Source organism: Salvelinus sp. IW2-2015, linkage group LG27, assembly GCF_002910315.2.
Source record: "Salvelinus sp. IW2-2015 linkage group LG27, ASM291031v2, whole genome shotgun sequence".
Classification (NCBI taxonomy): domain Eukaryota; kingdom Metazoa; phylum Chordata; class Actinopteri; order Salmoniformes; family Salmonidae; genus Salvelinus; species Salvelinus sp. IW2-2015.
Window position 1 is genome coordinate 15,296,790 of NC_036867.1, and position 22,600 is coordinate 15,319,389.

Consider the following 22,600-nt stretch of genomic DNA (forward strand, 5'->3'; position numbering starts at 1 on the left):
CTACCCTTCCTTCAGTACTTACACAAACTGTTCAAGAGGGACCACCACAAGGGTCAACGGTACCATGAGAGACAAATTGGCCTGTATGCTGAGTATGATCGGCCCAACCTGCTGCCATTCCTCAGGGACAGCATCCACTGCCCACTAGAAAAGGTACTTAGAGACACTTTCAAATACAATTGTCCATGAAGTACATTTCTTTGAGTTGACATTCATATGATCTTATCAAGTATGTCAGATATATTAGAACCATGATGAATCATCTTACGTGTACAATCCTTCAGGCTCTGGAGATTTGTCAGGAGAGAAACTTTGTGGAGGAGACGGTCTTCCTGCTCAGTAAGTGTCCCCGTACAGTTTATGTTCGTAACGCTCATGAATAAGCCATTATAAAGTGCTTTATAAATTGTTACAAAGGCTTCTAGATGTGGTGGGGGGGGCAAGTTGAACTAAACCACCAGCCAGTCAGGTAATTGACTGCATTTGGTCTGAGGAAACTGACCCACTGTTACTTGCCCCTCATAGGCAGGATGGGGAACTGTAGACGGGCCCTTCAGATGATCATGGAGGAACTGGAGGATGTGGACAAGGCCATAGAGTTTGCTAAGGAGCAGGATGACGCTGAGCTGTGGGAGGATCTCATCTCCTATTCCATTGATAAGCCACGTAAGTCACATGAATACACAAGCACTTTCAAACTAACATGGTCCAAGCACACCAAGACAGTTGTGAAGCTGTCTCTTATACACATCTAGATGTGTATAAGAGACAGCTCTCTTGTTCTCTTCAATCCAGGAAGTGTCAGAAGGTGCTGGGGAAAAACATGGAACTCTGGGAGAATGAGGTGTACAGGTTTAAAACCATTGGGCAGTTGAAGGTGAGTCAGTCCACCTTGTGACATCGCAAAGTGACAGGGCCAGGACGATACCCGTATTCGCGATACTCCTTAGTATCGTGGCAAGGAAACCGAACACAAAGCAGATTTCACTTTAGGAAAACACCCCTAATGTTGGACACAAACATCATTATGTTGTCATCCAGTCACAGGTATTTATTTTCCAAGCTATAGCACACAATATTATACATACAGCAGGTTTTAAAGAACCAAAGAGTTTGGTATGCTTCGTGTTTTCATTTTTGCCATGGAAAAAATATTGCGACACAGGCGTCATCCCGGCCCTAAAAAGTGATCAATTATGGCATTAAAGACTAAGTACGTTTTAGAAGTAACAATATTCTGTGTTGCCCTCAGTATTAACTGTTGTTGTAAGTATCTCTCTATCATTTTCTCCTCTCCATATATACTCATATAACTCTCTCGTCTCCTTTTGTCCTCCCCGCCTCTCCTCCGGTCTCTGCCTCTCCAGGCCATCAGCCAATACTTGCCCAGAGGGGACCTGCGTCTCAGACCTGCCATATATGAGATGATCTTAAATGACTTTCTGAAGACGGACTATGAGGTATGTCTTTCTGTTCCTGATGTTCTTCTTACTGCCGTGTTGTAGTATTATATCAAGTAGCAGCAAATATGAACTCATTTACCCAGCCTCTCTCTGCAAACTCTCTCTCTCTCTCTCTCTCCAAGGGCTTTGCCACGTTGATCCGCGAGTGGCCCGGAGAGCTCTACAATAACATGACCATTGTTCAGGCAGTCGCCGAGCACCTCAAGAAGGACCCCACGAACAGCACCCTGCTCACCACACTGGCTGAACTGTGAGTGACTCTCCACTGGTTTCACAATTTGGATTGACATCATAACCTCTCAATTGTTGCAATGTCCGTTTCCTTTTTGATAGATTGAGAGCGTTTGAAGTGCCACTAAGCTGCGTCTTGGTAATGTCCGTGCAGGTACACATATGACCAGCGGTATGACCGAGCCCTGGAGATCTACCTGAGACTGAGGCATAAGGATGTTTACCAGCTGATCCACAAACACAACCTCTTCTCCTCCATAGAAGACAAGATTGTGCTTCTCATGGACTTTGATAAAGAGGTGGGTAGCCAGAACATCACGCATAATCTTTTGATAAAGTCGACTCCTTGCTGTATCATAGGACCTTGCACCTGTATAGCTGTGTTGTGTATACTTGTCCTCACTTGAATAGTAATATCATCCTGCCTTTAAAAAAAATAAAAAAAATCTGTCTTTGGAGTGCTTTAAGCTGTGCAAAAGTCATGGAAAACCTTTGCCTTGAGTCATCGTGCCTCGCACACCTCTTAATGCGTTTGGATTGGAAGACCACAAAGGTCATAAGTCACTTTGTGTTTATCCCCGTCTGAAGAATGGGTTTATTTGTGTTGTCAGAAAGCTGTCGACATGCTCCTGGATAATGAAGACAAAATATCGGTATGTGTACCTTGCTACCCTTGAACTTTTCATAGAGTTTCAAATAAAAATGTTAAAAAACCTGCTAACCACGTTTCTGTCTTCGATGTGCTACAGACCGACAGAGTAGTGGAGGAGCTCCGGGACAGACCTGAGCTGCTACACATTGTGAGTCGCACTTTACAAGTTATTTTCGTGATTTTAAAGTTTCTCGATTCCTGGTGATTATCTTGATTTGAAAATTGTATGACTTTAACAATGCACCCCCCCCCCCCCTACCCTTCCTTCAGTACTTACACAAACTGTTCAAGAGGGACCACCACAAGGGTCAACGGTACCATGAGAGACAAATTGGCCTGTATGCTGAGTATGATCGGCCCAACCTGCTGCCATTCCTCAGGGACAGCATCCACTGCCCACTAGAAAAGGTACTTAGAGACACTTTCAAATACAATTGTCCATGAAGTACATTTCTTTGAGTTGACATTCATATGATCTTATCAAGTATGTCAGATATATTAGAACCATGATGAATCATCTTACGTGTACAATCCTTCAGGCTCTGGAGATTTGTCAGGAGAGAAACTTTGTGGAGGAGACGGTCTTCCTGCTCAGTAAGTGTCCCCGTACAGTTTATGTTCGTAACGCTCATGAATAAGCCATTATAAAGTGCTTTATAAATTGTTACAAAGGCTTCTAGATGTGGTGGGGGGGGCAAGTTGAACTAAACCACCAGCCAGTCAGGTAATTGACTGCATTTGGTCTGAGGAAACTGACCCACTGTTACTTGCCCCTCATAGGCAGGATGGGGAACTGTAGACGGGCCCTTCAGATGATCATGGAGGAACTGGAGGATGTGGACAAGGCCATAGAGTTTGCTAAGGAGCAGGATGACGCTGAGCTGTGGGAGGATCTCATCTCCTATTCCATTGATAAGCCACGTAAGTCACATGAATACACAAGCACTTTCAAACTAACATGGTCCAAGCACACCAAGACAGTTGTGAAGAGGGCACGACAAAACCTATTCCCCCTCAGGAGACTGAAAAGATTTGGCATGGGTCCTCAGATCCTCAAAAGGTTCTTCAGCTGCATCATCGAGAGCATCCTGACTGGTTGCATCACTGCCTGGTATGGCAACTGCTCGGCCTCCGACCGCAAGGCACTACAGAGGGTAGTGCGAACGGCCCAGTACATCACTGGGGCCAAGCTTCCTGCCACCCAGGACCTCTACCAGGCGGTGTCAGAGGAAGGCCCAAAAAATTGGCAAGACTCCAGCCACCCTAGTCATAGACTGTTCTGTCTACTACCGCACGGCAAGCGGTACCGGAGTGCCAAGTCTAGGTCCAAGAGGCTTCTGAACAGCTTCTACCCCCAAGCCATAAGACTCCTGAACACCTGATCAAATGGCTACCCAGACTATTTGCATTGTCTCTCCCCCTCTGCTACTCTCTGTTGTTATAATCTATGCATAGTCACTTTAATAACTCTACCTACATGTACATATTACCTCAACTAACCGGTTCCCCCGCACATTGACTCTGTACCGGTACCCCCTTGTATATAGTCTCGCTGTTGTTATTTTACTGCAGCTCTTTAATTATTTGTTACTTTTATTTTTTTTATCCTAATTTTTTAAAACTGCATTGTTGGTTAGGGGCTCGTAAGTAAGCATTTCACTGTAAGGTTGTTGTATGTTGTTCACCTGTTGTATTCGGCGCATGTGACTAATACAATTTGATTTGGATTTGTTTAAAAAAGGTCTACAACATAGTGTTTCCATCACTGTCATTTTAAGTTCCTCTTTTTTTCCTCTTAAGCCTTCATTACTGGTCTCCTTAATAACATTGGGACACATGTGGATCCCATCTTGCTCATCCACCGCATAAAGGAGGGAATGGAGATTCCTAACCTCCGAGATTCTCTCGTCAAGATCCTACATGACTACAACCTGCAGGTCAGAATATCAGCCATCACATATTGCACCTAGAATATCACCGTAACAACAGATGAACAGTCCAGCCTTACCTCTTCTCTCATTTGTTTCTCTGTATCCCAGATCTTGCTGCGGGAGGGCTGTAAGAAAATCTTAGTGGCTGACTCGCTCTCCCTGCTCCAAAAGATGCGTAGGACTCAGATGAGAGGGGTCCGAGTGGATGGTGGGTAGATGGTCAGTTTGAATATGTGTTAATGTTTACTGCTTAAGATTGACTTAAACCTTGTTATTGTTGTCTTTTTCAGAAGAGAGCATCTGTGAATCCTGTCACACGTCAATATTACCATCAGGTGGGATTACCTTTTAACATTATACAGTAGTATGTTTTATATTGTTATACAGTGTCTACACTACAGTATCATAATTGGGACGCTTCTTACCATCATTATATTTTAAGATATTCAACACACCTCTATTCAGTAATGGCCCTGGCTAATAAACTATTTTATGCTGAATTAGTCTCGGACATCTGTTAGCAATTTATGTTATTCTTCAATAACACAAACTCCAAAGCAAATCAGGGGGAGAAAAATAGGTTTATTCAGAGATGACAAATCAAGATGTTATGCTGGGGAGGTAGATGTTCAGATGTCAGTCTCCCCTGTCCTCAGCTTTTCCCCACCGAACAAAGGACCAGGATGCCATTTATAATCCCCCACACTAGCCTGGGGTTGCCAATCAGAAGTCCTTGTAGTACAACTTGGCCAATGGCCAAATAACAAGCATCCTGCCCCCGACTCAATGTACAGACCAATGACAACGTGGCACATGCCGCTCTGAGTTCAGGAGTGACATCCCACAGATCCTAAACAGATGTTGAACTGAAACCCAACTCCTATTTACAATTCGCTATTGACCATTAGTACTCTAGTTTTTAGTCCTCTCATCCTCTGCATTGTGTATTTATCTTCAAAATATTCTTATACATCCATTAATGCATTTGCTCCTTTTGTTGTAGATATGGCCCAGAACTTCAGTGTGGCTGTCTTCCACTGCAGACACATGTTCCACAAGGAGTGTTTACCTTCTCCTGGAATAGTAAGTATCTACTCCATCTCCCCTTCTCTTTCTCACTCCATATGGCCTTTCAGATGAGAGCAGCAGACTAGGGACTAATATGGCTTTTGCTTTTCACTTTCAGATTCCTGGAGTCATGTTTTGCAACATCTGCAGTGCAAAGCGGAGAGGACCCGGAAGTGGGATACTGGAGATGAAAAAGTGACAGGAAATGCACACCTTATCATGCCATCGCTTCGTCTTTCACCAGTTGGGATGAATGGCAGTCTCTGGGTTGATAGATTTGATCTTTCTCCTTTGCTACGGTGTGATCTTCTGAATCAATGGCATAATATATCATTATATTAACTGTTACCAAAATAAAACAATAAATGTTGCACTATGACCTCTTAATACACTTCTTGCAATTTGCTTTGGAATCCTAAATTCAATGAAATCTCAATGTGTGCTAAAAGTGATCTATGATTTTAACTGTAGCTCATTGACGAATATATTTGGTCCTACAAGGAAAACATAACTTTTGGTCTTCAGTGACAACACATGTGTGACTCAGTCGGTAAAGCAATGCACTTGCAACACCACAGGTCGTGGATTCCATTCCCATTGGAGCCACCCAATCGTTAAAATGTATGCACGCATGACTGTAAGTTGCTTTGGATGCACCTGCACCGTCATAGGAGGATATTCCAGTTATACCGATGCACTGCAGACTCTGTCCCTACTGGACACAGCTCTGCACCGACTTCACTGTCAGCCTCTTCAACCCTCCATTCAGAGACTGGCTATCTCTGACTGAAACAGTGACTGGCAGGAGCAGCCTAAACCAACTGACCATACCAAAGTCGAACTGAGCGGTACAAGAGGTCACCCATCCCATATTTCTGCTAATTAATGAATGTCACTTTAAGACCGCAGGACATTTTTGATTTATTAGGAGTTCACAGTGAAGCCAACTGGTTTGCGACTATGACTTCCCATTGTAGGCAATTCAACCGCATAATTATAAAAAAAAGTTTGGTCAAATTACACAAGCATAGATTGACATGTTTTTTTCTAATTTGGCACAGAAACTAGAGGCCATGAGTAACTTGGTCAAAAAGAATGGCATCGATTGGCCTATAGGTGGCGGTGTTATAAGCGGTCTCACTTAAACCTTCATATCTGTCGCCCTTAGACAATTGAAACTTTGTCTGTAGGTGTCTTTCCTCATGCTCAACAAATTTGCCTAAAGGTCCTCAGGATCATAGAGAATGATAGAGGCCTCTAGTAGCCAGAATGCAGTGTTAGTATGGGCAGCACCATTGAGGGCTTCCACCATTTTAATGCAGTCAACTTTGTATCTGTGCCATTATAGCGGCTTTGACGGCTATCTTCTTCATGATTGGCTGATCCCTCTTGATGACCCGGTTGGACATGACTCCAACAGGGTCACCAGGGATTAGCCAATGATATTGGAAGTCCCAGACAAAAGATTGGGGTCACTTAGAAATATCCTTGTTTTCCATGAAAACATACATGAAATGAGTTGTAAAATGAATAGGAAATATAGTCAAGACGTTGACAAGTTTATAAGTAAAGATTTTTAATTGAAATAATAATTGTCCTTCAAACTTTGCTTTCGTCAAAGAATCCTCCATTTGCAGCAATTACAGCCTTGCAGACCTTTGGCATTCTAGTTGTCAATTTGTTGAGGTAATCTGAATAGATTTCACCCCATGCTTCCAGAAACACCTCCCACAAGTTGGATTGGCTTGATGGGCACTTCTTACGTAACATACGGTCAAGCTGCTCCCACAACAGCTCAATAGGGTGAGCTCCAGTGATTGTGCTGGCCGCTCCATTATCGACAGAACACCATCTGACTGCTTCTCCCCTAAATAGTTTTGCATAGTTTGGTGCTGTGCTTTGAGTTATTGTCCTGTTGTAGGAGAGAAATAGCTCCAATAGCGACCTCCCAACAGGGTATGGCATGGCGTTGCAAAATTGAGTGATAGCTTCCTTCTTCAAGATCCCTTTTACCCTGTACAAATCTCCCACTTTACCACCACCAAAGCCCCCCATACCACCACATTGCCTCCACCATGCTTGACAGATGGGTGTCAAGCACTCCTCCAGCATCTTTTTCATTTTCTCTGCATCTCACGAATGTTCTTTTTTCTGATACGAACACCTCAAACTTAGATTCGTCTGTACATGAGAAACAGATGCCTCACTGGCAGCTTCATTAAATAGTACCCGCAAACACCAGTCTCAATGAAAGCAGTGAAGAGGCGACCCTGGGATGCACATTGTGGCCTGCTGGAGGTCATTTTGCAGGGCTCTGGCAGTGCTCCTCCTTGCACAAAGGCGGAGGTAGCGGTCCTGCTGCTGGGTGTTGTGCCCTCCTACGGCCTCCTCCACGTTCTCCTGATGTACTGGCTGTTCTCCTGGTAGCGCGCCTCCATGCTCTGGACACTACGCTGACAGACACAGCAAACCTTCTTGCCACAGCTCGCATTGATGTGCCATGCTGGATGAGCTGCGCCTACCTGAGCCACTTGTGTGGGTTGTAGACTCCGTCTCATGCTACCACTAGAGTGAGGGCACCACAAGCATTCAAAAGTGACCAAAACATCAGCCAGGAAGCATAGGAACTGAGAAGTGGTCTGTGGTCACCACCTGCAGAATCACTCCTTTATTGGGGTGTCTTGCTAATTGCCTATAATTTCCACCTTTTGTCTATTTCCATTGACAACAGCATGTGAAATTTATTGTCAATCAGTGTTGCTTCCTAAGTGGACAGTTTGATTTCACAGAAGTGTGATTGACTTGGAGTTACATTGTGTTGTTTAAGTGTTCCCTTTATTTTTTTGAGCAGTGTATATTTATATATGTGTATATGTATATATACATATGTATATGTATATATATATGTGTGTATATATATAATATGTATATATATATATATATGTGTGTGTGTGTCCATATTGTTTACTTGTGGATATATCGTATGTTTCAAGAGAAAATAGCCTAATTAAAGAAAAAAGCATCTAATCAACAATGGCATTATTTTCAATGAACTCTGTAACTCTCCCAACTATTGACTTCTTTCACAACTGCCACCAAACGTACCCAAAAAGGCCATTAGATGTAATCTTGTAAAATTCCCGCAAAAACCCTTAAAAGCTACCAAAATTCTGATATTTACTGGTAACCCTGTCACTAATTTAGGTATAACTGAGGTATAACTGAGGTATAATAATTACGCTCTTAACACACCCTAGCCCCGCCTCCTCAGTTCCGGCATTTTTGCTCCGGAAGTACACCAAATCTTTGGTTCACAGGAAAAGGAAAAAAACAGCTGTTGTTGGGAAACAAAACAGTAAAGTGAGTTTTAGTGACGAATGTGTTTATTTTATAGTTTTATTATAGGACTACGTATCATAAAAAATGACGAGACGTGATTTAGTTTAGCATTTTTGTTTCTTGCAAATTTTAGCTAGCTAACATTATTAGCTAGCTTGGTACGACACTAGGCTGTAGCCAATTCTCAAGTGTCAACGTTATCGACTGAAAAGCAGTGGTTTGCTTGCAATCTATTCATTATCAACTAACTGGCGTGCTAATCTTTACCTGCATAGTGAATGGACGTGAGTTTGATCATTGGAGTAACTAGATAGGTGGCTAGATAAATAGCTAAGTAGCTAGCTTTCTTGTTATTGTTGCAGTTAACAACATTAGCTAGCTTGCTAGCTGTCTAGCCATCCACTTAGCTGTTGCGCTCATTAGAGCAGGCAAGCTAGTTAGTTTTCGTGCTGTACTTAGCTAGGTTACATATTCCAATTACTAGCTTTATAGGCTACAGTACAAGATTTGAGCAATAACCACATACCACGCTTCGAGTAAGTGTTTAATCTGTCATTGGCTGTTTACTCTGATAGTTATGATTTGACACTGACACAGAAGCACATACAGCTTACCAATACTCCATGTAGCGTGGTTATTATATTCTCAATGGTATTGACTGTGTTATACTTTTTCAATAATAACAATGACAACAAACACCTATTGCCATTCATACATTGCATCACCTTTTCTTCATAGAATGCCTGCCCCTAAAAGACAACAGACTTCTCAGGATCCTCAAACTAAGAGAAGAAAGTTGGATCAGAATGAAGTGGCCATGCCATCTAACAAAATGACACCAGCCTCTGCAACATCAAACAAGACCCATAGAGAAGGACCTTCACAGAGAAGGAATAAGAAAAAGCCCCCAGCACAACGAAAAGACAGAAATAAACCATCAAAGTCCGGCCGTCATTCCTCCAAGACAAGATCAGCCCCAAAGGCCACCACAAGGACAAAGTCCAATCCCCTTGTCAAGAATGCCAAGCTGCCGAAAGCCACAAGTACCTCATCAAATAATCCCAACTCCAAAGGAACCCTAAAAAGACCAGCCAAGATCTCAAAAACAGCTTCCACAGAGTCAGACGAGGAGCTTATCAGAACTCGCAAACCCGATTGCATCAGAAAATACTCTAATGGGGATAGAGGGAAGCGTAAAGGGGCACAGACTAACCCAAATGAAGCAGCCTTACCCTCAGACCCTGTGCAAATGGATCACAATTATGGTATACCCCCTGCATCTCGTAGTCATTCTGAATGTGAGCAAAGTAAAACGAAGGGAGTCACAGAGTCCACCAGAAGCCCAGAGAGCCAGAGAGATGTAAAGATGGGAACTCAAGCATCTTCAGTGATGGCTTCAGATCCCGTACCTGGACAACCTGAGCAGGTGAACCAGAGCAGTGAGACACAGGAGATGCAGGGAGGTTCTGTGACTACTACTACAGATGAAGTTAATGAGAGTGTAGAGACCAAGCCTGACACACAAATAATGTCTCCTGCTATAGTAGCATCCTCCGAGAAAGCTTCAGACCCCATCCCTGAGCAGTTGAACCAGAGCAGGAAAGATACAGGGAGATTTCTGTGACTACTCCTACAAAATGAAGTTAATGAGAGTGTAGAGACCAAGCCTGACACACAAATAATGTCTCCTGCTATAGTAGCATCCTCCGAGAAAGCTTCAGACCCCATCCCTGAGCAGTTGAACCAGAGCAGTGAGACACAGGAGATGCAGGGGATTATGTGACTACTCCTACAGATGAAGTTAATGAGAGTGTAGAGACCAAGCCTGACACACAAATAATGTCTCCTCCCGCTATAGTAGCATCCTCTGAGAAAGCTTCAGACCATCCCTGAGCAGTTGAATCAGAGCAGTGATACACAGGAGATGCAGGGAGATTCTGTGACTACTACTACAGATGAAGTTAATGAGAGTGTAGAGACCAAGCCTGACACGCAAATAATGTCTCCCGCCTATAGTAGCATCCTCTGAGAAAGCTTCAGACCCCATCCCTGAGCAGTTGAACCAGAGCAGTAAGATGCAGGGAGATTCTGTCACTACTCCTACAGATGAAGTTAATAAGAGTGGAGACCATGCCTGACACACAAATAATGTCTCCCGCTATAGTAGCATCCTCTGAGAGAGCTTCAGACCCCATCCCTGAGCAGTTGAACCAGAGCAGTAGATGCAGGGAGATTCTGTCACTACTCCTACAGATGAAGTTAATGAGAGTGTAGAGACCATGCCTGACACACAAATAATGTCTCCCGCTATAGTAGCATCCTCTGGGAGAGCTTCAGACCCCATCCCTGGCAGTTGAACAGAGCAGGAAGATGCAGGGAGAATCGTGACTACTCCTACAGATGAAGTTAATGAGAGTGTAGAGACCAAGCCTGACACACAAATAATGTCTCCCGCTATAGTAGCATCCTCTGAGAAAGCGTCAGACCCCATCCCTGAGCAGTTGAACCAGAGCAGTGAGATGCAGGGTGTTCAGGAAGGTTCTGTGACCACCTCTACAGTTCAAGTTAATGAGAGTGTAGAGAACAAGCTTGATGCATGTATCAAGTGTGCAGACCCTGTATCTGAACAGAGCACCAAGACGCAGGAGATGCAGGAAAATGCGACGACCACCCCTACAGATCTTGTTAATGAACGTCTAGAGACTAAGGTCAATGCGAAAATATTATCTCCTCCAGCTAAAGGCCTAGTAGCATATAGCAGCAGTAGTGATTCCGAAAGTGAAAGTGAGGAAAATGAAAGGAAGGCAGTCGAAGAGTCAAGAGATGTGACAATGGAAACTCAAGTATCTTCCGAGAAGGTTCCAGACCCTGTACATGAACAGGTGAAGCAGATCAGTACGAGCCAGCAGATACACGAAGATTCCATGACCACCTCTACATATCAAGTTAGTGAAGGTCGCAGTACGAGCCAGCAGATACAGGAAGATTCCATGACCACCTCTACATATGAAGTTAGTGAAGGTCCCATGACCACCCCTAGTGAGAGTGTAGACACCAAGCTTGATACAAATATAAAGTCTCCGTCTATAGAAGCGTTTTCAGCGGACGCTTCAGACCCTGTCCCTGAACAGGTTAATCAGATATGCATCGAAATAGAGGATACGCAGAAAAATTCCATGACCACCTCTCCAGATGAAGTAGTTGAACATTTAGATACCAAGCTTGATGCAAAAATAGATATCCCTCCACCTCTAGAAGCATCCTTAGAGGAGACCCGTACAGTTGAAGTCAGTGAGAGTGCAGGGACCACGCTTGATGCAAATATAAAGTGTCCACATCCTGCAACTGTACATGTGATGCAGAGCACTGAGATGCAGGAAGATTCTGCACCCACCCCTGCACATCAAGTTAGTGAGAGTTTAGACACCAAGCTTGATATCGAAGTAAAATCTCCTCCACCGGTGGAAGTAGCCTCAGAAGAGACGGTAGACAATGTCTCAGAACAGGTGAAGCAGAGCACTGAGAGACAAGAGGTCCAGGAAGATTCCATGACCATCCCTACAGATAAACTTAGGGAAAGTTTAGAGACAATGTCGGGTGCTAAGATAAAGTCTCCACCCCTAGAAGCACTGTTCAGTGCTCTGAAGGAGTCCAGTCTTTGCAAACACCCCCTGTCTGATACAATGCGCTCAAATGTCAAAGAGTTTCTGGAAGTAGAGGATTCTTTAGAAATCATGAAAAAAGACTGTGATTTTGGTGTGACAGAGAGTATTGAGTGTACATTAGACCTGGAGACCCCGATTATTGTTGAGGATATGGAGATCGGTCACTGTGTTGTGGAGGTGGTGGGAGAGAATGGGGAAGATGTGGATATGGATAGTGATCTGGAAATCGTAGACAACTCTAAGGAGGTGCCAGAGAAGACAGTCCAGCTAACCAAAGGGTCTGAAGATGAGTGCCGTCTAGATAACCGTGAAGCTGGTACTGAAAAGAAAGGCACAAGTTCCTCTAACCAAGACGGCACAAATAGTGTCAAGAAGGAAGTTGCCAAAAAGACACAGGGTAGCCCGGAAAAACCTAAGAAACAGCAGATGAACCCTCAGGCCCGGACTAAAGCCAGACTAGCAGCGCTAGCTGAGCAAAAGGCAGCCGCCTCCAAAAAAGCGAGCAGGCAGCTCAACCTCCTAGCCTTATGTGAGGAAATAGCGGACGATATCGCCACGGACACCATGCTATTAAAGACGGAGGAAGAGGATGAGCAGGTTGTAACGGTTGAGGCTGAACCCAGCAAGGAGCCAGAATGCCCACAGCCTTTCACACAGGCTGAGACTGTCCCTATCCCTCCAACTCCTGCCGGGCCCAAGGAGCCCTCTACCCCAGTAGTACCCGCTGCTGCAGTTTCTGCTCCAGCCAAGCCCCCAGCTCCAGAGCCACCACAGAGACGCTTCTTCATCAGCCAAGTGACGGTGCCCCTCAAAATCCACGAGAAGAAGAAGCTTACCAGGTTCCAGAGGCTGCGGCAGGTGGAGCTGCAGCGGGAGAAGAATATGTCCTGGACCATGGTGAAGAAGCTCAAGTCCGATCAGGCCAATCAGAAGATGTTTCCGGAGACAGAGGCTAAACCTGTCCCCCCATTACTGTCCACTCCAGCAGTAGCAGCACCCATCCCAGTGACCGCAACACCCCCACCCCCCTCAGCCAGCCCAGCAGCACCCACAGTAGCTGCACCATGTCCTACCCCAGCCGCAGCCAGCCCAGCAGTAACCCCTAAGCTTGAGCCCCCCAAAGTTGAGCCCCCCAAAGTGACCCCAAGTAAGGGACCCACCCTTAGAAAGAGGACGCTTCCAGCAGTACCCCCACCGATGCCCAACGGACTGAAAGCTCAGAAGGCCAAGCCTGTGGCGGAGTATAAGCCTTACAAAGCCAGGCCCAAGTACTCTTTTGATGACTTTCAACTGGATGACGAGCCGAAACCCACAGTGCAGAAGGCAGTACTACCGACCGTGCAGAGGGCAGCATTGAGACCTACGTCTACCACCATTCCGAGGGCAGCAGTGACACTTACGACAGCGGCCAAACATGAGGTAACTTTCTTGAACGATGATCTTAAATAATAAAATGCACGGATTAGTTTTTGTGTGGCAAAAACTGTATTGAAATTCATTCTAGGAAATGCATTCTAAACCTGTTCTCCTTCCACAGGACTCAAAACCTACCGGCCAGAAGACAGCAGTGCCTACCGGCCAGAAGGCGGCAGTACCTACCATGCAGAAGCCAGGGGTACCTACCGGCCAGAAGACGGCAGTACCTACCATGCAGAAGCCAGGAGTACCTACCGGCCAGAAGACGGCAGTACCTACCGGCCAGAAGACGGCAGTACCTCCGGCCAGAAAGATCGGCAGACCTACCGGCCAGAAGACGGCAGTACCTACCGGCCAGAAGACGGCAGTAGCCTACCGGCCAGAAGACGGCAGTCCTACCGGCCAGAAGACGGCAGTACCTACCAGCCAGAAGACGGCAGTACCTACCAGCCAGAAGACGGCAGTACCTACCAGCCAGAAGACGGCAGTACCTACCAGCCAGAAGACGGCAGTACCTACCAGCCAGAAGACGGCAGTACCTACCAGCCAGAAGACGGCAGTACCTACCAGCCAGAAGACGGCAGTACCTACAGCCAGAAGACGGCAGTACCTACCAGCCAGAAGACGGCAGTACCTACCAGCCAGAAGACGGTCAATAGCCTACCAGCCAGAAGACGGCAGTACCCTACCAGCCAGAAGACGCAGTACCCGCCAGCGCAAGAAGACGGACAGTACCCGCCGCGCAGAAGCCGGCAGTACCCGCCGCGCAGAAGCCGGCAGTACCCGCCGCGCAGAAGCCGGCAGTACCCGCCGCGCAGAAGCCGGCAGTACCTACCGCGCAAAAAATAGTTGTACCTACCACTCAGAAGACCACACCAACTGTGCAGAAGGCAGTTGTGACAAAACCAACTGTGCAGAAGGCAGTAGAGACACCGACCCCGCCCAGAAATGGCAAACATGAGGTAACATTCTTGGTTTTTATTCTCCTTGAAGTAACTTTCTTGGTTTTTATACTATTGAAAACGACTTATAGTACAATGAGTGCATACATTTAAAAAATATCCCTGTGGGATTTGAACCCTCGACCTGCTAGAGCTTGGCGCTAGCAATGCTCTTACCCACATCCTTATAATTGATCTAAAAAATATTATCTTGTGTGGTGCAAGTGTCTTCATCTCCCCTCCTCCCACAGGACTCCAAACTCACTGTACAGAAGGCAGAAGTGCCTAAACCCACTGTACAAAAGGAAACAGTGGTACCTACACTTACCCCTCAAACTGAGCAGAAAGAAGAAGCATCACCTACGCCCAAAACTGCCAAAGATAAGGTAACATCCTTGGACCTGGTCTTTCTTTATTAAGATGTAAGAATGGTATTTTTGTTGATCAATGATATTGAAATCTATTCAATAACTGTACAGGAGCCGGTTTCCCGAAAGGATCTTAGGGATAAGTTCATCATATGAACTTAGCCTTAAAATGCTTTTCAGAAACTTAACCCCGGTAACTTCAGTGACACATTTCGAAGCAGTGTGGATGATCATACAGCTGTTTTCATGCCTGACATAGTTTTGGGGATGCAATTTATCCCTCTTAACCTCTTGTCTTTCCACAGGATTGCATAGCACCAGTGTCTTCCCCTCCCTTTGAAGAGACCCCACGAGATTCTGTTGACAAGGATCAGTGTGAAGAAAAGCCTGCTGGTACCCTCATGTCTGATAACATCCAACCAAATGACATTTTGAACAGTGTTATAACTACGGCTGTTAGAGTGCTTTATCAATTTACCTGATTTTGGTAACCGTTACTTTGGACAGAATCAAGACGTCAATATCCTGGTAATGCTTTTTGTAGAAAAAAAATCAAAGTACAGCTCAATTTGAGAAATTTCTGAATTTGCGATTAATCACAGCAAATCCTGCAATTAACTCTATTACGTTTTTTAAATAGTTTGACAGCCCTAGTTATAACATATCGTCATATCCTCAGTGTAACATGCTTTGTTATAGAATCTGTCTCTTTCTTAGTTGCTGAGATTAAACCGGCATCCCCAGAGGTCAAGACAGAGGGCACGACAACAACAGAGTCCTCTGACTCGTAAGAACTTGCACTCAAATTGCAATAAATCTTTTCCACACAAAAAACTATTTTCCAGTTAATTCGAACAATTTCTGTGTTTCCCGTGGTAGTGTGGTCGTGCAATCAGCAGATAATAGCAGTCCCCTCTCTGACGCATGTCTGCAGAAAGAGATAAAAAAACTAAAGGAGGCCGACGAAGATGAAAATCAAACCACCACTGTGAGTGTTTTGGTCTTTTGCCAAATACTGCCCACTGTATTACTGTACTTTGAATAGTTCTCTTTTGTAGAAGAGGGGTGTTATCCAAAGACTATATATGTTCCTACCATGGTCCCAGATCTGTTTGTGCTCTTGCCAACTCACTCGCTGTCATTGCCAAGCATTTGGCATGACAAAGATTGACAAGGAGTTGATTGCACAAACAGACTGGGACTCAGGCTAGTAAGTTCCTGTAATTGTATAGAATCTAGGTACCGTATTTATGTCAGAACTGATCCAGTCTGCGTGTTGTCTCCTAGGATGCAGGGCAGAAGCACTTTGGAGCGGTGACCTGCGGTGTGTGTGGGATGCTGTATTCCGCCTCCAACCCGGAGGATGAGTCCCAGCACCTGCACTTCCACAACCAGTTCATCAGTGCTGTCAGATATGTGGTGAGAACTAGCGGTCTCCCGCAGCATGCATGCGTCCAAAATGGCACCTTATTCCCTATGTAGTACACTACAAGAGTAGTGCAATACTGTATATAGGGAACAGGGAGCCATTTGGGACGCAACCCTTGCGTGCCAACTCTACCTAACGCGTCACCTCTGATTCAAACAGCATCTCTCACACACATCATGCATCTCTCATCCTATAAAGCCACTGATTTGTCATGTCGTCCACAGGGGTGGAAGAAGGAGAGGATTCTGGGAGAGTACCCCGATGGCAAGATCATCCTTGTCCTTCCAGATGACCCCAAATATGCACTGAAAAAGGTGTGCTTAAGGCTCGGACTTTACACATTATCACATATGGAAAAACCTTTACTGTAATACAATCGAAAAATAACAGCATTATTGATCTTAAATATACTTTGAATCCCCTGATACATATCACAATAGTTTATTCGTCCTGTAGTCAAGGGTTATATTCACTAGGCATCAAACGGACGAAAACTCACCGGAACGGGGAGGGATAAGAAACTCTGTAGAAACTCGTAGCGAAGCGTTTTCTGTTGCAAAACCATTTTGGATACGACGTGCACTAATGACTAGGACCCTGCGAGGATGTCTCACAGTTTGTTGTGCTGTCAGGTTGAGGAGATCAGAGAGATGGTGGACAATGACCTGGGCTTCCAGCAGGTGGAAACCAAGTGTCCCTCCCAGACCAAAACCTTCCTGTTTATCTCCAATGACAAGAAGGTGGCTGGGTGCCTGATCGCTGAGCACATTCAGGAGGTGAGCAAGACGTCTGTGTGGGTTGGGGCTGTACTACTTCCTTCTCCCCCAATGCTTGTTAAGTGTCGTAGTATTCTCTATAGAGCTCAGTGGGAGCATTTCCCAAGCAGTCACAAGTATAGGGATATCACAGTAGACTGTCTGCTCAGTCTGAGTCAGTATAACACTAGTAATTAGTCAGTCCTATAATTAGGACTGCAGGCAGTTTGTTCCCAATTTATTTCACCGCAGGTTCATGTCATTATAAAAGCCTTATTGTTTCCCAGGGTGCCCATGTAAGTGATCACGTAGTACTGGATGCAGTATCCATCATCTAGCTTGTATTGCAATAATAAAGCCAGGAGTATGTCATTGGCTAATTACTGTAGAAGCCGTTTTGTTGTCTGATTGTAGAAGTCTGGTACTGTGGCCATTGTGAGAGCAGGCTAATTGAATAATAGTCAAACGACTGAATGAGTGGGTGTGTGGAGTGATTTACCGCACAGAGGAGTGTGCTTATCTCTCCCTCTGCCCCATGGTGGAAACAGGGATGTCACCAGGCAGATTAAAAACTTGGCACAGCTGATACAGAGCGCTGTAAAATAGGGGTGTGGGACCTCTGAGTGTGTTTCTGTCCACGAATGTGGGTGCTGGGATGATCTGCAGTTACGGGAAGTGTGCGTTTGCGTGGGAAGGGGTTTGAGATGGAGACTTTATTGTAATGATGTATCTGCTCTTGTTGTGTGTGTGTGTGTGTGTGTGTGTGTGTGTGCAGGGCTACAGGGTGATCGAGGAGGCGGTACCCGAGGGCTCGGAGGGAGAGAAGGTGATGTTTGAGCGTCAGAGAGCCTGGTGCTGTTCCACTGACCCAGAGCCAGCCCTCTGTGGCATCAGCCGCATCTGGGTCTTCAGCATGATGAGACGGACGGGCATCGCCTCGCGCATGATCGAGTGTCTCAGGTCAGTCTTAACTAGCTGCAACACTTTTAATTTTTAATTTTTGTGTGTGTGTGTGTGTGTGTGAAAATCTACAGAATTTCATTGTGTAGTGCAGAGCCTGTGGTTTATGGGTATAACGCTCGCTCCTTCAGTCACCTATATACACCGCTCCCCACCGGAGACGTTTAATCGCTGCGTCCACCTTTCCTGCTGTACTCCCACTTGCCTGTCTCCACCTCTGTTTCGGACTGTCCAAATAAGTGTCAAAAGTGTGCTTATAAAATGTCAAAGAAATATATATTTAAATCTGTAGTTTCTTCTCGTATTGCCCTCCTCAGGAACAACTTCATTTACGGCTCCTACCTGAGCAAGGAGGAGATTGCCTTCTCCGACCCAACGCCCGACGGGAAGCTCTTCGCTACACACTACTGCGGCACCTCGCAGTTCCTGGTTTATAACTTTGTCAGTGGGACTCGTTCAGACCAACCAAGTCTTAGCGTGGTGTAAGCAATCGCATCAAGGTGGATTTTTGCTGAGGCCCAGTGAGACTTGCCCTCACCAACTAACCAACCGATCTCTGGATCTTGTCGTGGGGACAGCCTGTCACAAGCACATTGTGGTTCTTTTAGACTGAAGAGTTAAGACTCAGACTGGACTCTTCTGAGGGGGACATCTTGGTTTTTAATCTCAGGTTTGAAAAATATTAAAATTCTCCCTTTAATCCCTGCATAGTATTTTGAGACAAATAATATTTTTCTTTATGTTTTTTAAATAAGAAACAAGCGTTTTATTGGAAGTATTAAAGCGTTTACATGCATGAAACTTGACAGCAATAGAATACAAAGAGCATTTCACAATTCATAGTTTCCAAAAATCGGAGAGATACACTACATTTTACTCAAACGGTTCTAAAAACAATGCTGTGGTCCTGTTCTAATAATGCATTTAATTAATTTTAGCCTCTTAAATCAGGTTAAAAGTTGCTGTACTAAGGTGAAGACTTATTCCTCTTGTGTAGGGGATGTTCTTACACACATCATGTTCATCATCTCTTGGCATTTCATGCAGTGATATTATGACCACAGAGGTTCCATTATGTGATGGGGTACGTTACTAAACTCAACAAAAAAAGAAACGTCCTCACTGTCAACTGTGTTTATTTTCAGCAAACTTAACGTGTGAATGTTTGTATGAACATAACAAGATTCAACAACTGAGATATAAACTGAAGAAGTTCCATAGACATGTGACTAACAGAAATTGAATAATGTGTCCCTGAACAAAGGGGGGGGGTCAAAATCAAAAGTAACAGTCAGTATCTGGTGTGGCTACCAGCTGCATTAAGTACTCCTCATGGACTGCACCAGATTTGCCAGTTCTTGCTGTGAGGTGTTACCCCACTCTTCCACCAAGGCACCTGCAAGTTCCCGGACATTTCTGGGGGGTATGGCCCTAGCCCTCACCCTCCGATCCAACAGGTCCCAGACGTGCTCAATGGGATTGAGATCCGGGCTCTTCGCTGGCCATGGCAGAACACTGACATTCCTGTCTTGCAGGAAATCACACACAGAACGAGTAGTATGGCTGGTGGCATTGTCATGCTGAAGTGTCATGTCAGGCTGAGCCTGCAGGAAGGGTACCACATGAGAGAGGAGGACGTCTTCCCTGTAACGCACAGCGCTGAGATTGCCTGCAATGACAACAAGCTCAGTCCGATGATGCTGTGACACACCGCCCCAGACCATGACGGACCCTCCACCTCCAAATCTATCCCGCTCCAGAGTACAGGCCTTGGTGTTACGCTCATTCCTTCAACGATAAACGCGAATCCGACCATCCCCCCTGATGAGACAAAACCGCGACTCGTCAGTGAAGAGCACTTTTTGCCAGTCCTGTCTGGTCCAGCGACGGGGGGTTTGTGCCAATAGGCGACGTTGTTGCCTGTGATGTCTGGTGAGGACCTGCCTTACAACAGGCCTACAAGCCCTCAGTCCAGCCTCTCTCAGCCTATTGCGGACAGTCTGAGCACTGATGGAGGGATTGTGCGTTCCTGGTATAATTCAGGCAGTTGTTGTTGCCATCCTGTACCTGTCCCGCAGGTGTGATGTACCGATCCTGTGCAGGTGTTGTTACACGTGGTCTGCCACTGCGAGGACGATCAGCTGTCCGTCCTGTCTCCCTGTAGCGCTGTCTTAGGCGTCTCACAGTACGGACATTGCAGTACATTATTGCCCTGGCCACATCTTCAGTCCTCATGCCTCCTTGCAGCAAGCCTAAGGCACGTTCACGCAGATGAGCAGGGACCCTGGTCATCTTTCTTTTGGTGTTTTTCAGAGTCAGTAGAAAGGACACTAAAGAGGCCTAAGTTTTCATAACTGTGACCTTAATTGCCTACCGTCTGTAAGCTGTTAGTGTCTTAACGACCGTTCCACAGGTGCATGTTCATTAATTGTTAATGGTTCATTGAACAAGCATGGGGAAACAGTGTTTAAACCCTTTACAGTGAAGATCTGTGAAGTTATTTGGATTTTTACGAATGATCTTTGAAAGACGGGGTCCTGAAAAAGGGACGTTTCTTTTTGTGCTGAGTTTAGAAGAGTTCGCTCTCACACAATTTCTCATAATGTGTTTGTTTGATTCTGGTGAGTTCTTACTCACTATTTTCTTCACATGAAATTGTCGTTCTCACTCTTGCTGCCATGTGTCCTAAAAGGGAGATTCCTTTTTTGGATAGTTATCCCTAGGCGGTAGCATGGACGGACTAGCAGGCAGGGAAACCGAGCTAATAACGTTGGTTGGATTTCTAGATGGGGCATTTTGCTGTAGTGTTCCTATTCAAGGCTCTTTACCCAAGTTGCCTCAAATATATCTAACTGTACAAATGTTAAATTTGAGCCATGATATAAGTGAATTGGCAAGGCAGTGAGCATTTGCTTGTTTCCTCTGCTGTGTATGTTTGTGCCTGACAGATAGACCGACTTGTGATACTGTAGACTTCCTCAAAAGTTCTCGTTTAAGCTGCCCTCAACGGAGCCTTTTTTCCCCCCTGAATTCACATTTTTTTATGATATATTATTTCTTCTATCGTTAGAAAGTTTTATCAATGAGGTCATGCATTGTCCTAAATGCGAATAATAACTAAGAATTCAAAGTAAACCATGTGATATGAATAATATCAGCAATGCCATTGAAAGGGTTTTAAAGGCTTCGTGTTATTTGGTTTTTGAGGGAGTTGAAAACATCCATGTCAAATATTATTATGATTATTATTGTTAGTACTACAGGAAACCAAGGAACTGTTGCTCAGCCATCACAAAGGGTTGTGATTTATACATTTTCTTGTATCCATGTGATGCATTTAATCATCACATTGCCCTTCATGTTAAAACATTTTCTTTTTGAAAAATTGTCATGTGTAAGAAAACGAAATGGATTTATACAGAGCTGTCATGTAAATAGTTATTTAAAAAATAAACATTTTGAAAAACTATCCTGCTATGGGTAAGTTGATTTAAGTTGCAATGTCTCAGTTGAGTGTTTTGAACATGCATGTACCAATCATAATATTATAGCTGACATTGACAAGTAAAGCTTTGTGGTTACATATCGCATCTATTCTATACCACCTTGGAATAGGTTGGGTGATGAAAGCTTCTTCCACCACCTAGTGGACACAGTACATGTCAACATATTTTCTCTGTTCTGTCTTACCGGTGGTGGCCAGTACAGACAAAGCCCAATGTTACCAGGAAGTTTGATGAGATATTTCTGTGCATCTCTTATCAGTCATGGTGGCTCTATTTGACAGACAGGTTTCTATCCGAATGTTCTAATTTAAGCCACTGTCATTATTACCCCAACAGCATGAGTGGGTGGGGGTTGTATTACTGTCAGTCCTATGTGTCAGAATAGTCAGTCACACGTTTCCTTATGAGTTTCATATCAGCTCTCAGACTGGCTGATACTAGAACAGGAAATAATTGATGCTACGACACCAGTCATAACTCAATGGACCCGGCCCGGCATCCGTCAGTATTTAAATCCCCAAATCCATCTGGCCACCATGTTCTCATTCTGTTTCTTTGTAGATGGATCGACGTAAACACTCTCCTGTTAGTGCATTCCACGGCTCTCCTGTCACAACACCGGGCCTGCTCGAAGGTTACTTCAGAGAAACAAAATAACCTTAGAACAACATGGACACTTCCTCAGACGGTGGGCGTGAGAAAACACTGAGCTACGTTGATCCTCAGAGCTGCTCTGATACTGATCAGGAAAGATTGTGGAAATGACTGAATGTTTATAACAGAAAATAACAGGTCGGCAGAACTTTTCAGTAAATCTGAAAAGATCAAAACCAGGAGGTTAATCTCTATTACAGTGTAATACATTACTACTTCCAA

At 44.8% G+C, this 22,600-nt stretch overlaps 3 protein-coding genes across 4 annotated transcripts in view; all 3 read left to right on the forward strand.

Annotated features, from left to right (window-relative positions):
- Positions 1 to 755, forward strand: part of LOC139023166 (vacuolar protein sorting-associated protein 41 homolog) — a 5,851-nt gene extending 5,096 nt beyond the window's left edge. Inside the window, exons 2-4 of the mRNA XM_070435639.1 lie at positions 16 to 153; positions 285 to 339; positions 526 to 755. Of these exons, the coding sequence (XP_070291740.1) occupies positions 16 to 153; positions 285 to 339; positions 526 to 755 (423 nt within the window). The remainder of the gene's footprint in view (positions 1 to 15; positions 154 to 284; positions 340 to 525) is intronic.
- The window catches only part of LOC111953891 (vacuolar protein sorting-associated protein 41 homolog), a 35,923-nt gene extending 30,207 nt beyond the window's left edge, over positions 1 to 5,716 (forward strand). For both annotated transcript variants that reach the window (XM_070435420.1, XM_023973383.2), the window contains 13 exons: positions 1,368 to 1,460; positions 1,586 to 1,713; positions 1,849 to 1,993; positions 2,306 to 2,347; positions 2,444 to 2,494; positions 2,617 to 2,754; positions 2,886 to 2,940; positions 3,127 to 3,267; positions 4,147 to 4,283; positions 4,386 to 4,485; positions 4,568 to 4,612; positions 5,281 to 5,360; positions 5,464 to 5,716. In XM_070435420.1, the coding sequence (XP_070291521.1) occupies positions 1,368 to 1,460; positions 1,586 to 1,713; positions 1,849 to 1,993; positions 2,306 to 2,347; positions 2,444 to 2,494; positions 2,617 to 2,754; positions 2,886 to 2,940; positions 3,127 to 3,267; positions 4,147 to 4,283; positions 4,386 to 4,485; positions 4,568 to 4,612; positions 5,281 to 5,360; positions 5,464 to 5,544 (1,236 nt within the window). In that variant the 3' untranslated portion in view covers positions 5,545 to 5,716. The remainder of the gene's footprint in view (positions 1 to 1,367; positions 1,461 to 1,585; positions 1,714 to 1,848; positions 1,994 to 2,305; positions 2,348 to 2,443; positions 2,495 to 2,616; positions 2,755 to 2,885; positions 2,941 to 3,126; positions 3,268 to 4,146; positions 4,284 to 4,385; positions 4,486 to 4,567; positions 4,613 to 5,280; positions 5,361 to 5,463) is intronic.
- Positions 5,717 to 8,723: 3,007 nt separating this feature from the next.
- On the forward strand, positions 8,724 to 21,687 carry LOC111953893 (titin homolog). Its single transcript, XM_070435682.1, has 13 exons — positions 8,724 to 8,968; positions 9,423 to 13,768; positions 13,887 to 14,416; positions 14,490 to 14,727; positions 14,958 to 15,092; positions 15,380 to 15,467; positions 15,792 to 15,861; positions 15,954 to 16,062; positions 16,362 to 16,493; positions 16,728 to 16,817; positions 17,136 to 17,279; positions 18,034 to 18,218; positions 18,536 to 21,687. The coding sequence occupies exons 2-13, from the start codon at positions 11,129 to 11,131 to the stop codon at positions 18,702 to 18,704; spliced, it is 4,530 nt and encodes a 1,509-aa protein (XP_070291783.1). The 5' UTR covers positions 8,724 to 8,968; positions 9,423 to 11,128; the 3' UTR covers positions 18,705 to 21,687.
- Positions 21,688 to 22,600: the final 913 nt, after the last annotated feature.